Source organism: Paroedura picta, chromosome 2 (assembly GCF_049243985.1).
Source record: "Paroedura picta isolate Pp20150507F chromosome 2, Ppicta_v3.0, whole genome shotgun sequence".
Taxonomy (NCBI): domain Eukaryota; kingdom Metazoa; phylum Chordata; class Lepidosauria; order Squamata; family Gekkonidae; genus Paroedura; species Paroedura picta.
In genome coordinates, this window is record NC_135370.1 from 132,555,737 (window position 1) to 132,572,944 (window position 17,208).

The following is a 17,208-nucleotide window of genomic DNA, read 5'->3' on the forward strand; positions in this document are numbered from 1 at the left end:
TTTACAGTGCCGCTGTAAAGGACCCTCTACTGTACTTTGGCGTGTAGAGCATACTGAGAAAGCATTATGATCAAAACCTGAAGTCTCTGGTGCTGGAGGCAATTTGTATATTCCTGCTTCTGTGTTCTCTATACGTCCTGCCTATTTCTGGCCAAAATAGTGGGGGGCAGTGAGAAAAACCGCATCTCATCTCTTCTGAAACTTCTTTTGCAGGCCTTAATCCTCTCTTTTTGGTATTGCCAGGGCAAGCTACTATCGCAAAGGAGGCCGTGCCATGCTGCCAGTAAAGTGGATGCCCCCAGAGGCGTTCCTCGAGGGAATCTTTACCTCTAAGACTGACACTTGGTAAATGTCTTTAAGTCTTTGTTGTGAGGCAAGCAAAGGAAACCAGTCAGAGACCATGGAGAATAATGACAAATTCTCAGCAGCTGCCACTTCACTGTTTCCTTCAGAAGGGCTGTTGCCAGTCCTGCCCAGTTCCCTTCCACTGCTTGGATGGGAGAAGTCAGGAATGGGGAAATGGCATTGTGTCAGTCCCATACAAAAATACAAAAAGTGATGGAACTAGTTTCCCTAGATGAACCTAAATATTGTCTCTTAAACTCAAGGTGTAGAACTCAATCCTCTGCAAAAGCCAGTCAGACTTCTTTATTACAGAACCAAACTGCCCCTGCCCCCAAGAGAGGTTGGGGTAGAGGCATTCAAATCGCCAGCTCTGCATAGTAAAACGCTTCTCAAGAGCGTTCGCATTATAAGCAATGGGCTTGTGCGAGTCAGGCTTAGTTCAGGGTACTGCATATAAACTTAAAGTCCTTTCAGTGAACACAATTATGCTTCCCCTCTTATAGTAGACCTAGAGGGACCATAATTTAGTGGTCTTATTTCTGCTTTCCATGCAGAGGTCCTCAGGTTCAATTACTGAAATCTCTTCTGAAAAAGACTAGAAAGCAAATTTGAGGGGAAACTTTTTTTGGCCGGAGAGCTTCTGTGAGTCAGAGTAGACAGTGCCTTTATAAATGGACCCATGGTTCTGACTCTGTGTAAGGCTGCCTCATATGATCTTATGGTGTCAAAACCATTTCATTGCTATTTGCACCAAGCACATATGCTGTCCTTGTTTCCCAAAAGGATGTCTGCTTTATTTGGAAGGTCAAGCTTGTTGCTGAGGAAACAAGTTGACTTTACAAGAATTCTGGCTCAGGAGAGAGAGAGAGAGAGAGAGAGAATATCCATTTTCAGCACTTTAGCTGAAGTCATTGAGTCGAAGACTGAAATGCTAAGGGTGGAGAGGCCCTTGGACATTGCTCTCAAGATTACACTCCCAACACGTTTTGCTTCTGCTGCAAGGAACACTGCAGGAAAACACAGTTCAGATTAGGCAAAGGTGCTCTTCTCAGAATCCTGAAAATGTCTTGTTTTTATTGTAAGATGCTATCCCTTATGGCAATCAAGATGTTGAAAAAGCCAGACATTTTAGAATTGCTGAAACAAAGGTTTTCTTCCTTAACAACAACAGAAGGCACTTAGCTTTCTGTTTGCTAGAGAAGAAACCCCCTCCCCTTTTATCAACCCGGGTGATTGGCACTGGCACATGTCATCTGCAGAGGAGGCAGAGCACCAGGTAGGCACCTGCCTGTACATGTGGAGAGTTACAGACCTTGATAGGTTGATCAGCTTTTTATAATTGCCTGTTTGATATATCTAAGTTTTCAAAATTAATACCAGTGTTTCAGAACATATTTTAACACAGCCTCCCCCCGCCAGCCTTCCTTGATGTCTGTGAAAAAGGCAGACATTTTGCGGGCAAAGTTGGAGCTTTGCATTGCTTTAAGAGCTCTATTTAAAAATTATGGCTCATGTTTGCTGGTCCTCTGCTTAGGTCCTTCGGGGTGCTGCTTTGGGAGATCTTCTCTTTAGGCTATATGCCTTACCCTTGCAAAACCAACCAGGAAGTACTAGAGTTTGTCACCAATGGGGGACGGATGGATCCACCAAAGAATTGTCCAGGGCCTGTGTGAGTACATCTTGCTATTTTAGAAAGACATAAAGCAGGCCTGAAAGTATTTACACTGATTAAAGTCTGCATTTTGTGCATGATTGTTCTGATCAATGCTGGACAATACATATTTACAGAAGTGCAACCTCACTAGGGTAGGCAGGCCAACCTTGGCAACAAGCGGGGGAGTTGGGGTTAGGGACACAGGGGTGGACGTGAAGTTATAGATTTCCCAAAGAACCCGGGAACTACTCCTATGTCACTTCCAGATTTGCCACTACCATTTGTAAAACAATTTTCTCCCACCTCCACCACTATGAACTTTATGATAATTTGCAGAACATGGAAAAGTCTACCTTGTGTTTTCCTTACTACCACTACAATAAGGAGCTGTGTGAAAATAAAAGGAGGAAGAATAGCTCAGTTCCATCTAATCTCAAAGTTACTTGTACCTCTTTTTTTTTTAATGCAGTGGAAATCTATTTTGGCTACTTTTCAACCAAATTCCACCCCCCCATACCCTCCCTCCCACACACACACAAACAAACTTGTCTTTAAAAGTTTCCCATTCAGAAAATGATTTAGTGCTTTTGAATAACTTTTTGAGTTACCATTCTGAATCTAGTCTGCTCCTCCGTGGTGTGATTATAAAACAAGATCCTGGGACATCTTTCCAGTTTTTCTTGAATGGAAACAGCAGTTGCATTGGGCCTCTTTTGAATCAGACACGGTTAATAGAAGAATGATTTTTTAAAAATCCTTCTCTACCCAACCCCACAAGTAGCTTCACCTGTCATTGATAGCAGGAGACACAGACAGATACCTGTTTTTTATGCCTTGTGAAGCAAACAGCAGTTGGGGAAAGGTGGTTTCAGTGGTCATGCAGAATGGAGGAGTAAGCCTCATCTCTCTACAACTGCACTCCTTTAAAAATGCTAGGGATATATGTTCACACATATAGTATTTTGTTGGGCCATGGGAGGAAGGCTGAATACATAAAGATTTGTTTTTTCATCTTTGTGATGGTGACTTTTTTCCCCTTGGTATCTGTATCAAGTTATCGGATCATGACCCAGTGCTGGCAGCACAGTCCTGAGTATCGACCCAACTTCTCCACCATTCTGGAAAGAATCAAGTACTGTACACAGGTAAGAGACCCTTTTGTGACATATAACCACATTTAATTTGTATGGTGGTAGGCAGTCCAGGTTCACATCCAGTGTAATGTACGAACATCCAATTTTTTCAGGCCTCTTTTCCCAGTCCAGCCCTCCATGCCTCTGAAAATGTTAAAATTTGAGGGGTCCCCCCTTCATTATAGTCTTTGACTTCAGCCAGAAAGGGAAAATCAGCTGCTCTCACATGGTGGAAACTAAACAGTCAGACATCATCAAGATGTTACACCCATATGTATGTTTATATGTACAGGAGAAAGAACCTAATATGGACCATCACTGTTAGTAGATACAAAATCCAGTATTCGTTTTTGTGTTGTAGGACCCAGATGTGATCAACACAGAACTACCCATTGAATGTAACCCAACATCAGAGGATGAAGGAAGCACCATGTTCCATCCCAATAGCTCCACCAGCATGGTTCCTTTGCTGGGAAACCCTTCTCTTACAACTCAGGAAAGCACTAGAACATTAGAAGACTATAATCCAGGGCCCAAATACGTACAATATCCACAGAAGCTGCTGGTGGATAATCTTCCTAACTGCACAGCCAAAGGACCTAACATTCTTTGCCTCGGTGATTCTATCACTGGAACTTGGGCCCAGACAACTACAGACCAGCAACCAGAAACCACAAGTCAACCAGCACACAAGTTGAAGAATAAAACCAAAAATCTTTGGAATCCAACTTATGGGTCCTGGGTCTTGGAAAATGTCTGCCAACCTGGCCCCAGCTCCAAAGTAACACGAGACCGAGAAGATTCAGGATTCGATGGGAACTGCAGTTCCTCCCCTAGTCCCCGAGCATCACCAGCATCTCCAAGTCAGAGCCATTCTCCTCACATTGATATTGGTGGGATCGAACTAGTGAAGCTACAGAGTTTCCCTTGTGGCAATGTGAATTATGCTTATGATGATCTTTGCTATGAAACTAATCAGCCTTCAAACTTGGAAGTAGAGCCAGCCCCACTGCTGAGGAGTGCCAGCCTTCACAGAGATGGCAAGCTTTTCAGTAAACCAGAGAAAGCTTCAAGAGAAAGGGACTCTGGCCTTTCTTTGTCTGATGATCTGAGTGTTACACCTGCATAAAGGTGTTCTCCTTCAAAAAGTGAGGACTTTGATGTGGGAATGAGTTATGACTGTCTGCAAGAGCAAGTAAAATGTGCTTTTTGTTGTTGTTATCATTTTCTTCTTCCCATGCTCTAGAAGCAGATGGTTTAATGTTGTCTATATCAGTCTTGGAGCATAGTAAATGCTCAACGCCCTTCAAAATGATAAAATATAGCCCAGCCAGTACTGGATCTGGAGTTACAGAAGATAATGGTGTCTCTGTTACAAAGATTCAGGATCTAATGTTCCATAGCCATATACAACCCACACTGGTAAAAAAAATCCATCTCTATAGTCAGGTTGAATAAGTAAGAAACAGCCAAGTTCCTGATTGGCACATGGTTGGTGCTCCCTACATCTATAAGCCTAGTATAGCAGTGGGAAATAAGACCAGTTGGGCCTGTACCATGGCTGAAAAGGTAAAGTAACATTATAAGACATTAATATCTACACAAAAAAAGTATGAAGGAAGTCACTAGAAGATATCAGAGTGTGTTCTTTTGCAAGAGTATTAAATTCAGAAGACAAAACAGTGCTTGTAGAGGAGTAACAGGAATTGATACTATCCTTTATGATCACTAAACATTATTTTGCACCATTTTATAGTTCAAGTTCTCACTTCCTGACCCTGGAAATTTCAAAAGTTACCCTTCTTTATCTTTAGGGAAATAAACCTTTTCTGTTAATGGGCTTTAGTGACAAGGAACACTTATTTTTTTAAACTGTTATCTATTCTAAACCAAAGACTATTATCAGTTTTTGTAATTTTATCCAACGGCCGATAGACTCCAGCTTACAATATGTACTCAATATTGTCAGATTGAGGCAAGGATCGGGACACAAAACTATTGGTTTAAAGGCTTGTGGCTCCATTGCAGAATATAAATAACAGCTCCATAAATTGCTGGCCCTATGGACACTCAAACCCCTTTCCTACTAACTGTCAGTGCAGGGATACTTGTATTTTATTGTTGTTGTTGTTGTTGTTGTTGTTGTTATTATTATTATTATTATTATTTCGATTTATTTCCCGCCACTCCCAAATGGCTCGTGGCGGGTTACAATGTCTTAAAACCCCATTAAAGCTCCCATTAACAGACTTAAAACCATCACAACATGGTGGTGCAATAATAATAAGATCCCCTTCCTACCCCCCTTCCTAAAAAGGGGGGGGCGGAGGGCATAATAAAGCTTTTGTCTTGGGTGTTCTTAAATAAAAAGCATAATTAAACATTATGTGCATAGCACAGGCAGATGTTTTGCCAGAGGCAGGATATCTCCCACAGTGCCCAGCTTTTATGACAGGTACAGGAAGCCACCCATCTGAAATCACTGGCTGCCACCTCCTCTCCAAGTTTGGCATGGTCCTTTCAGGGAAAAAAATGTAAATTTCCCCAAAGCACACAACATATTGGGGGGGGGGGGAGCTATACGTATAACTGGCCACAGCACGCAGAAGACCGACTTTCATTACAAATGCTGTTTCTTCCATGCCAGCAGAGAAAAAGTGGGCACGCGAAAATGAATTTAGACATTTAAATGTCAAATGAAATTTTAAAAGGTGTATCCAGGAAGCTCACTTAAAATGCTTGATCCTCACACAATACTCCCCTCCCCAGATATGTTAATTATAATAAGACCACCATTACATTTCAGAATACTAATCCAAGAAACAGCCCATAGAAGCAGGTTATTTTAAGACCACAAAAGATACCCTCAGACTACCTCATCCCGTATCAACCACATGCTTCCTTGACCATTCCCATCACAGAGTCCTATAAAATAACATTCCTATTAATCCAGATATTTTGGTCATGAGCCTAAACACTTTTAATAGGAGTGAAACGATTCCTATGTGACAAACCTACTTTAGATTTTAAAGCCCTAATTTTCTGATCTTTTTCCCCTGAACCTGTTCATGGTGTGTTCAGTTATGGTTCCATCTGGTGGTTCTTAAATTATATGCAAAAAAATACTACTATATTTTACATTCTGTATAAAAATGCATCTGTGAATTTGTGTGCAATTTTAGTCATCAATGTAATAGTCTCCTCAGCCTGATTTGACTTCAGTTTGCCCTTTCCACTGGTTTAAGCAAGAAGTGAATTAGGCTTAAGCATTATTCTCCTAAACTGTTCTCAAGCAATGTTTTAGAAAAATCAAGCTGTGGTTTCTAGGTCACTATGTTTCCTTATCCGTCTACTTTAAAGTTGATAGATTTTGTAAAGCATGTTTTAGAGAAAGGCTTTTGTAACATATATACTAAACCAAAAAGGTGTGATGTTTAAAATGGTTGGCTTTCTTTTTGTGTGTGCAGTTCTAACAATGGCTACCAACACTCCTATTTCTACATCTTCCATGCAGGTCCTCCTTCCATATTTCTTTAATTCCACATATGTTTTTTGCCATTTTCTCTCACATTTGCTTTCATTGCAATTCTAAGTAGAAAACCCTTCTCTGCTTTAGTTTGGCTATACTCAACCCCGTGTCCTCTTTCACACGACCAGAGAATCCAGACAGAATCCAGCTTTCTGTGGTAACACAGATGTCTTCTTCACACATTTAAAAACGCTTCTGATCTGTGATTTCCTCTGAGAATGGCAACACTTCTTATCATACTGCCCTTTGGGGCAAGTTGTAAATAATGCAGATAACAAGCCTGCTTCTATGCAATTTCAGAATCAGATAAATGTATACTTCTATATTTGCAACACAGAAATAAAGACAGCCTCTTAAACACAGTCTCTTGTTTGTGTATCACCTAGTTAAAATTCCTAGTCTTGTCTTTGGATGTTATATGTGATACAGTACAATAAACATCCAGCTCCTCCCAGATCCCAGCCAATGAGTTTTGGGCACAACACAGCCACACATGTATACACTTCTTTGTTATACATATAAATGATCTCCCACAGCCCTCAGGGATAATATTTCCACAGACTAACGAAAACTAGATTAGGCCCAAATGTATCAAAATGTGGGAATTTTTTTACAAACTGAAAACATGCACTTCTCTTGGTATATAAACACACACATTTTTGTCCCTCTGTTGCCTTTGTATCATTTCAAAAACCTTGCTAATTTGTTTGATCGAAGTGTATTTGAAAACCCTTTTCAAATATCTGGGGAGCAAGGGACAAACGCTGCAAGTCTCCATCTTTCTTGCAGTAACTTACAATTAATGGCACCAATTCAAATGAAAGGCCTGACGTCAGATCAAGTTCTTCATTGTGCATCTGATGGGTGAAACAAAGTCCATGAGGACAGATCAATCTTCCCTTTAAGCCGAAACAGCACAATCTTAGTTTGCAGCATTTGGCAAGATTCTGTTCCCAGAAGGTGTTTGCAGACAGACTGTCCCACTGTCCCCCTTTGCTCAGCAAACCAAGGCATCCCGAAAGCAAATTCTGGAGGTCATGAGACCCATGTAGACAAAGTTCTGTGCATCTTGTTGTGCTGCAGTGAAAAGGGAGGCTAGGAGAAATAATCTGACCCTCTTGTCTTAATGGAAGCACTGCTGGAAGAAAAGGAAGATGAGGGGATTCCACCCAGTTCCCTTTCCTCACTGCAACAACCCCTTCCCAGCTGTGTGCCTTTTTGAGCACATGGGTCCCCCCCCCCACTTGTTTCACAGGATTCAATCCAATATCTGAAAACAAATGAAAATTTTTCATCGCTGCTTTCAGATGGGAATATTTCTAAATTACACGTCATCATTAATGAAAATATTGGTTTTGTTCCTCCACCCCAATAACTCACACAATGTCAACAAAAGATCCAGTCTTTACATAGGGAACAATCTTCTTGGAGCTCTGTTACAGAGCAGTATCTTTTAATATCCCATTGAATAGCTGAGTCAATTCTAAGCACTTTCTTTAATCCGAACAAGTTGGTGACTATTTGTTAACACAGTAGAAACCAGTAATACGATTTATGTCTAATGACTAATAATTTTTATAAAAATAATGTAGAAAGGAAATGATTAATTGACACAATACACAAAGAAAAAGAATGTTTAAATGCCAAGACCCAAAAGAACATTCAGTATTAAAAATCGAAACTGACATCAGTTCTCAGTTAATTTGTTTATTAATCGCACATTTTAAAATATTAACATTCTTAACCTGTTCTGCTGGGATGTCAGAATCAGTACCTGTTTTGCACTGTAGTGTTCTGATCAACAGCCTCTGCAGAGGACAAGTGTCTCTTGTCTTGGTTTATACGAACAGAAACAACTGCAGACATTTGAAAACTTGATTTCCCCTTCACTGATATCTATCCATGAAATTCAGCAGAAGGATATTTAGTGGATATTCTCACTGCACATATAAAAGGTACACCTGTCCTTTCTGGGCTGTGTGTTTCCACAATGTTATATTGTCCAGGAGATTTATTTCACAGCAATACAAATTCTTTTACAGTTCTACCCATGGCAGGTTTCTTTGAAGGAAAATGCTTCCATCAACAGTATGTTCCTCACAACAGCCCAGTGGGATGGACAGAGAAAATAGCCCCGACAGAGGGAAAGTTGTTATCTTCCAACTCCGAGTCCCTCTTGTTTGCCTTCACAAGAGCCTACCACATCTCCTTACTAAACAGTGGCTCACAACCTTGTTTCATTCTGTCTTTCTGAGTGCCAACCTAACCCATACGTGACCCCCTAGAAGGGCAGTCCATAGGAAGCAGTACCTTTGCTTCAAAAGACAGAAAGCACTTTCCTCACACATTGCCCCTTTGCAGAAGAGCAAGTGGAGGGATGAGGGCTGATGCCACACTGCACTACAGACAGGGTTGGCAAAAGACAAGGCAGGAGGGAAAAGACACCATCAGTAAATATTAAGCTGGTGTGAGGTAGAGGCTGGACAACAACAGCTGGTCATGTCCTGACTGAAAACCAGTAGCAGGGAGCAGCCCTGCAGCTCAGTAAGCTTCTGCAGTAGCAAAGGAGGAGGCATAGAGGATGCTGGGCGCAGAAATTCCATGTTTAAGGAGGAAGGGAGAATGAATCCCCGTGTGACCGAGGCCCCAGGTTGCTGGATGACTGCCCTGTCCCCTGAATGGCCCAGCGGTAGAACATGCTTTGCAAGCAGAAAGATCCTGGGTTCAATCTGACATCGCCAGTTATAAGCATCGGATGGTAGGTGATGTGAAAGAGCTCTGCCTAAGACACTGCTGAATTCTGTCAGGCAGAGTAAGATCATACTAACCTTGACAGACTAATGGTCAGACTCCGTCGAAGGCAGCTTTATGAGTTCAAGAGTTAGTGGAAGTACTAGGGAAGGGAGGAGGATTGTCTACTGCAGCGGTCCGCAAGCTTTCGCTTGCTGCGGACCGCTGCGTTGCATTGGAAGGAGAGGGTGGCCCAGGGGCCCGCGCATGCGCGCCAGCCCCAGCGCAAACGCGTGTGCGTGGCAGTCCGCGCATGCGCGTTTGCGCCGCCGCCATGCCGGCAGCCGCGGCTCTCCCTCCCGGCCACGAGCAAATCGGCCGCTAAAGCGGCCGATTAGCTTGCGGCTCGGCAAGCTTCTCTTCCCTCCCCTCCCAAAGCGAGAAGCTTGCCGGGCCGCGAGCTAATCGGCCGCTTTTGCGGCTGATTAGCTCGCGGCCTGGCGAGCTTCTCGCTTCGGGGGGGGAGGGAAGAAGGAGCCGCGGCCCGGCCCTGAGGTGCCGGGCCACAGCCCGCAGGTTGGGGACCACTGGTCTACTGTATTTCTTACTTGCTAATTAATCACTGGCTACAGTGTGGATATATTTCCTGTATTCTTTACTTTTTAAATATCTTCCCTGAGTCTTTCAAACAATGCCAGGTAAATCTGGAAACACAACCATCGCCCTCTCTCAAGTATTCCCTTGAAGACTCTTGTGCTACAAAACAGACAGCCCACAACTCACCATTTGGAAATTATCATCATAAAGCAAGCCCTGCAAGCAGCTTTTTAAAAGGCCCGGCCAAGCCACTTTGCTACACCTGCCACGATGACACTGGCCACTTCCACAGCCCTCCTCTCTACGCAAGCAACCAGCAGCCCTGTGCCAGTGTTGCATTTCATCTTAGATGCCTTTCTTTGTAATGACTAAAAATACCTTTTCAAATACAGCAAAACTGGTATTTTCAGTCTTGTTTCAAATGTTCAGACTGTTCAACCAATAAATGCTTTATCAGTCACACTACCTGAATTTCTTGTACCAGGATTTTAAACTTGAGTTCATGGGTGATTAATGACCATCTTGATTTGAAATCACTTGTTTTAGAACATAGCAACAGTCAGCGCAAAGGCTGCACTGAAGATGGGGAATGTTTGAGTACTGCTGTAGCTTGAGTAATGCTATTTTGAATTTTAATGAATTTTTAACTTGACTTGGTCAAGAATTTTTCAACACTTCTGTGAACTCTTGTCAGAGCAAGTATGGAGCAGGAAACAAGGAAAGAGGTATCATTCTTCTCCCTGTTTCTTGATTACTCCACTCTTTGCAACAAGAAGTGGTACACTTAATTGCTTACTCCAAGTAAGAAAGGCACAGTCAAGTCCTGTTGAAACTAATACCAAGTTAAGTGGCCAGCAAGGAGGGGAGATCACTGCTGATCCACAAAGAACGGATAAAGCGAGGCTATTTCCTTAAAGAGTTTCACTGCATGGGCAAATACTTGTAAAACAAAAGTCAAGCACAGCTTACAGCCAAGTGGATAACAATAGGGAACCCCATGAATCTGCCACAGTAGAGAATGTGCTGCATGCAGAACTCAGCAGATTACAAAAACAAAACAAAAAAACGCATGAGACGTGATCAGGCAGCTGGGATGACAAAAATATCCCCCATTAGCCAGTGATTCAAGTTCTGTCCATTATGGAATTGTGCAATTTTGCCATCTAGCCCTCAGGAACAAACACAAATCTGTTTATGTGAAAAGTTCCAAATCAGTCAACAATCACAAAATGTATGGTTCAATTTCATAATTAATGGAACAACCTAATGAGCTACTGAACTTGGGCAAGTTGATTTTGCAAAATTAACCCATACTGACTCTTGCTGTCTCATTTTCTCAGATGTTTTCGTAGTATTTTTCAGTCCCATGATGCATTGTCATCATAAAGGAAATCAAGCTAGCTGCTAAAATTATTAGCTGCAGTAGAGATGACATGTTCATCTGATAGGACAGTTAATGCTTCATTGTAAGAAAGTGCTCAGCACTTAAAATGTTTATGGTTTTAAATTAATCTCTCTGTACGGAGAGAACTATTCTTTTTTAACTCTTACAGAAATCTGTTGATACTCCCAAATGGAAGCAGCAGGTCTAGAAGCAAATCAAACAACAAGTAGGTTGCCAGTGAGCAGCAAAATCAGATTCTGACCCTCAGAATATAACATTAGATGAACAGGGCTCTAGTTTACAACAGCTTATTGTGCTACAGTAAAAACCTTTTAGTCTCTAGGGTTCTAGAGTCCCACTGACATTCAGAAATTTAACAGGTCACTTTTGGACAGCCCCTCACACTGTTGTGCTTATACCACTCTCAAAACACTTGGGAGTTTGGAATGTGTAGTTTCAGGTAACAAATTTTAAAATCTGAACAGCTTTAAATGCATTCACAAGGGAAGATAAGGATATTGTCCTATAGTACAACAGGTCTTCTAGCAGAACTGAAGCAGAATAAGCTATACTAGTGAAGATGGATACATACAAGTTCTGCAAGTAGTAAATCCTATTCTGTATTCAGACTAAATTTGCTAGAAGTAGCTGGGGAGTGTTGTGGCAGTGGACAATATTTGGCAAGGAATGGGTTAGGAAAACAAATGCAAAGAAAAGAAAAGAGGACAAAAGACCTGTATTGGGAGGGAAGGAGAAATTGTATCAAGGGGACAGGAATGCATATAAAGGTACCGAGGGGATAAGGATGTACAAACTCTTGCACTAACTAATAGAAGCTTCAGCAGCACTGTGTGAACATTTTCAAACTGTTCTGCACCACATGAGAACTAGAAGTTTTAAAACAAACTTGAAAGCTGAGAAGCCTTAAACACTCCATACCATGTCCCATGTTACATGGTACACAAGTGATTGCATGGAATGCGAACAGCCCTGTCTCTAGTGTGAACACACAACCTACGATTAAGAAGGGAGTCTGCCTAGTATTTATAATGATGATGATGATAGCTCCTTTTTATCGAGGAGCCTCATCCCATGGTATTCAAGCAATTTAGCTTTTACTCTGGATTGTTGAAGGGCAATATAAAATTACTCCGTTCGCTAACAACCAGCTTTCCTGATGCACTGTGGAATGCTCAGGATATAGTCTGTTTGTTCTATAAAATCTGAAGTTAGCTTGATAAGACTCACAACTGCCCTGTGCTGCTCAAGTTTTCACAGGCCTACCACAGGCTGGCTATGGGTTTCCACTGTATTTACAAAAAGGCAAATAAATCTGGATGTCACCAGATTCTGGCAAGAATTTTTGCTGTTTTTTTTTTTCCTTCTTCATTTTTTAAAAAAAGTTACCCTCTAACTAAAGGATTGATTCTGGAAAAGTTAAAAAATTAAGGAGCAAAACACCACACAGATTGTGGGCCAGTCTCTTCTCATCTCTCCAAGATACTTTCTAAGATATCGATCAAATTGTCCAGTCCCAGTAAGTAGCCATCCTCCCGATTGCCTTCCTGCCAAGGGAGCCTATGGTCCAACATCTGCTCATCTGGAAGAAGGGTAGTCTTTCCAAAATCTATGAGCCACACATTGGCATGGCCACTATCATCATGCACAAACAGCAGTGAACTTCCAATGACCTACAGAGGGGAGAGAGAGAGAGAGAGTGAGAGCTGTTTTCTGAAAACTGTCAGACCTATTACAGATAAGAGTTTGCAGTTAATGGGTTTCACCATCCGCAAATTTGGAGCCAACAAGTTAGTTTCTAAGACTGATCCCTCCTTTTCAGGATGTGAACTGCTGCACTGCTCAACTAAGTCTTCTTCTAAATTCTCTGGATTAGTTGGCACAAGACAATACAGTTAAGGAAATTATTCAAATACATGGGGCAAAATATTCACATATGGGGACAGGCAAGATGAGCAATAGGGTTGGGAGTGTCCTGAATAGTGCAGGGGGTTGGACTAGATGACCCAGGAGGTACCAATTCTATGATTCTATTATTCTAAGCACTAGCACATGAACTGAAGATCATAAGGAATTTTGGCTAGTTTGTGAAGCAATGTTCACAAACTGAAGAGCCATCACGAACTTCAAAAAATTTAATGTTGCTCATGGAAGTTGCAGAAGAACAGAAAGCAAGGGTTTAAATGGCTCACAAACTGATATAAACAAGTTCAGTTCATGAACCAGCATATCAGTTCATGGTTCAACCACAAACCATCATTCAAAACACAAAAAAATGTGGTTCATGCCCATCCCTATTTATACATCACACCCACTCCTAGATTTCAGAATCACAGAAAATGTTACTTAATGCAAGCATATCAAATGTTTCATTAATGTACAGTTGAAGTCTGTTTACCCATTCAAAGTCTTTTCTCTTTGTAACCCACCACAAGACATTCCTCAATACTGGTGGGTAATAAATCTAATAATAAAATCTAATAATATTATTTATTTATTTTCACATTTTTAGACTGCCACTCCCGGAACAAAGGGCTCGTGGCAGTTTACATATATCCCACAAAACAGTAAAATATCCCAGTAAAAATCCCCTGCCATGAAAATTTTTACCCTCCAACCATTTCAACTATCCATTTCCATAGATTAAGACATTATTAAAGGGACTAGATCTTAAGCCCAATGTAGGCAAAATACAGCGGGCACTAGCGGAGTGGGAAAGAAAGAAAGAGAGGAAGGAAGAGGGAGAGAAAGAGGCTGAGAGATAGAGGCAGATAGGGAAGAGAGAGAAATTAAGGAAGGAAGGGAGGAAGGGAGGAAGGAAGGAAGGAAGGAAGGAAGGAAGGAAGGAAGGAAGGAAGGAAGGAAGGAAGGAAGGAAGGAAGGAAGGAAGGAAGGAAGGAAGGAAGGACAAAGAGAATGCTGGGAGGAAGGACGAAAGGAAGGGAGGCAGGTAGGAGGTAGCTTGAAGGGAACGGAGCAGGGTTTGGAGGAAGGGTGTGGGGAAGGTCCTTTTGGGGGAGGGTGGTGGATGAGTGGGTGGGCTGGGAAGGGGTGGTGAAGGGTAGTGCGGAGGGGGGGACAGGCTCAGCAGAAGGGGGAAAGCCACCTTCAACTCACCTCATGCCGTTTAAAGAAGTCAGAAGACTCAAGGATAGTTCGAATTTCATACAGGCGCTTCAAGTATTTTTTCTGTTCGGAGAGAGAGGGGGAGGGAGTCAGGATCACTGTAAAAATGTAATGCCATATCAAAAATGAGAACACAATTCAAAAAGAAAAGCCCAATCAACTCTGATGTAGTGGAAGTTCCATCAGAGAAATAGTGCCCATGAATAATATGAGAGTTATTGAAAACAAAAATAAGCACAATCCAAAAAAACTCTGAGAGTGGGAGTTTCACAGGATAATTTTTTTTGAAAATCATACTCCATCAATTCTTCAACTGCGAAGCACATCTTGCAAATAAGTAATACCTTTTAATTCATAGAGCAAAATAAAGAACAATTAAGTATCAGTGAAGCATCAAAGCATGAGTCTCTTGTAGTTTGATCAACCCCTACCCATGGAACCAAAACTCATTCGAAGCAGCTATATGCTTTTGGTCTAAGTAGTGACTGTCAGATCAGAGATACATTCTGTGTCAACCTACCCTGAAATGTCTAAGCCACTACATCAAAGCCCAGGGAGAAGTAACATGGATTTCCTCACATCCCAGTTCACTGATTCTTGAAAGCTTCCTTCCTTCTCCAAGCTGAGAAAAAACCAACATAGCAGTTTTCCTTCCCTTTGCTAATTTGGGAGGAGGACAAATGCTTATTTTGAATCAGGGCTCCCTGATACATCCCTGCATCTTTCAGAGTATCCCTGTGCACTCTACAATGGAAAGTAAACTATAAAGTAGGAATGTTTCATTCTCCTCTAAATTAAAAAAAAATCAAAATTCATCATCAGCTATCAAATTGTACACTATATGAAGTATGAATTGTGAATTGTGGAGTTGTGGTGGATGCCATAAGAGAGAGTGCCAGTTCTCAAGCTGCTGAACAGAACTACTGATACTGAGTGCTGATTCTAAATGTGTATAGCACTCACACAGGATCCTGACCTGCATAAAGCCCTGGCCATTATCTCCATCAAGTGCTTCATCATGTGTTTCATCCAGCTCTTGCTCACTCCAGCGACCAACAACATGGGAAGAGGGGGGTCAGGCAACAGGAGCCCTCCCTACTAGTGCCTGGACACCACTCTGCCTTTTTTCTGATTGTATTTTAATTGATATTTGAATTCTTGTAAAGAGTTTTTTCTATTTTGACTGGAAAGTGGAATGAATGAATGCATTTGCAAGAATGGGGCATTTAACTGAAAAGTCACCACACTGTTACTCTGGAACGGTAACACCACATGAATTAAAATACTACAAGAACTCTCACGCAGATTATTCTGTTTCAAAAATCAGGGCTTACCAATATAACTGTATCTTCCTTAATGAATTCCATAAAAACTTGTTGAACTTGCTCCCATGTCTTGGTTGTCTTGAAGTTGGTATTACAGGTCCCATCGGCTTTCTTTAAGTCATAAAAGGAAGAGAGAGCAGAGAAGTAATTTTGGCCCAATGCCAGCTTTGTTTAACTGATTTCACAAAGACAATTAGCTGTTGAGAATTCATTAATTTAAATGCAATGTAAATGCAAAGGAGCATCCATAATGAGGGGGAAGAGTCTCTGTTCTGTACCCACCTTTCCCCTGCTAACAGAAAAAGACCTTTCTGCCTGGCCCTAAAGAAACGCGCCTGGCCTCGACCAGGGCCAGGGCCTATTCGGTCCTGGCCCCTACTTGGTGGAATGAGCTCCCGGGTGAGCTGCGGGCCCTGCGGAATTAACCAGCTTTCCGCAGGGCCTGCAAGACAGAGCTCTTCCGCCAGGTTTTTGGTTGAGGCCGGGGTCAGCAAATGAGTGCCAGCATTCCCCCCCCCCCCGGACCTAGTAAGTTAGATCTCCTCCCCACCCTCCCTGCCACTCTGATAGCAGGGGGTAGGAATAATGAGAGCTTCCGCCATGTTGGGACTGTTTTTAAAGTCTTTTTATGTGTATTTTAATGGGGATAAGACTATTGTGACCCACCACGAGCCTACGGGGAGTGGCGGGAAATAAATCTAATAAATAATAATAATTTTTAAAAATCCACATTAATGATATTGCTACAGCTACATAGGTAGCATAGCGACATGGCAACTACCTTTAAAAATGGTAAAAAGTCAGCAAGGAGGGAAGGAGATAACCAGCAAATAGCGTTGCTGTTACCAGGGTCATGTAATAATTTGCACCTATCCACATGGTGGGAAAACTCTCTTTAAGTAGATCTTCTCAGAAATGTCATTCGAAACCTGGTTTGGGAAAGAACAGGCCAAACCACAGACATAAACAACTGGTACGCCACTGGAAAGCTGTACAGAAGCTCAACAGTCAGGCAGAAGTGGCTTGTCATCCTTCAAAGGCAGCCACAGCTTTTGTAAGAAAAGCAAAAAGGCAGAATTGGTTACTTTGGTCCCCTTTTCTGTTAACAGATGCATGAGCCCTTCTCACATACTGGAGGGACATTTGCCTTCAGAAACAACTGACAGCAATGCAAGTGAGACTGAGCCAACTACCTTCACGGTCTACTCTTAACTCATGATAATCCCCTTGGTTTTGAGGAGCAAACACAGGGCTACAGGTAGACATAAAGGTAAAGGTAAAGGTATCCCCTGTGCAAGCACCGAGTCATGTCTGACCCTTGGGGTGACGCTCTCTAGCGTTTTCATGGCAGACTCAATACGGGGTGG

At 42.0% G+C, this 17,208-nt stretch overlaps 2 protein-coding genes across 4 annotated transcripts in view; one reads left to right on the forward strand and one right to left on the reverse strand.

The window, feature by feature from the left end:
• LTK (leukocyte receptor tyrosine kinase) overlaps positions 1–7,023 on the forward strand; it is a 124,808-nt gene extending 117,785 nt beyond the window's left edge. For all 3 annotated transcript variants that reach the window (XM_077322818.1, XM_077322819.1, XM_077322820.1), the window contains 4 exons: positions 244–345; positions 1,880–2,014; positions 3,054–3,144; positions 3,494–7,023. In XM_077322818.1, the coding sequence (XP_077178933.1) occupies positions 244–345; positions 1,880–2,014; positions 3,054–3,144; positions 3,494–4,261 (1,096 nt within the window). In that variant the 3' untranslated portion in view covers positions 4,262–7,023. The remainder of the gene's footprint in view (positions 1–243; positions 346–1,879; positions 2,015–3,053; positions 3,145–3,493) is intronic.
• A 1,329-nt stretch (positions 7,024–8,352) lies between these two features.
• Positions 8,353–17,208, reverse strand: part of ITPKA (inositol-trisphosphate 3-kinase A) — a 72,967-nt gene continuing 64,111 nt past the window's right edge. Inside the window, exons 5-7 of the mRNA XM_077322821.1 lie at positions 15,851–15,952; positions 14,508–14,579; positions 8,353–13,063 (exon numbers count right to left, since the gene is read on the reverse strand). Coding sequence (XP_077178936.1) covers positions 12,860–13,063; positions 14,508–14,579; positions 15,851–15,952 — 378 coding nt within the window. The 3' untranslated portion in view covers positions 8,353–12,859. The remainder of the gene's footprint in view (positions 13,064–14,507; positions 14,580–15,850; positions 15,953–17,208) is intronic.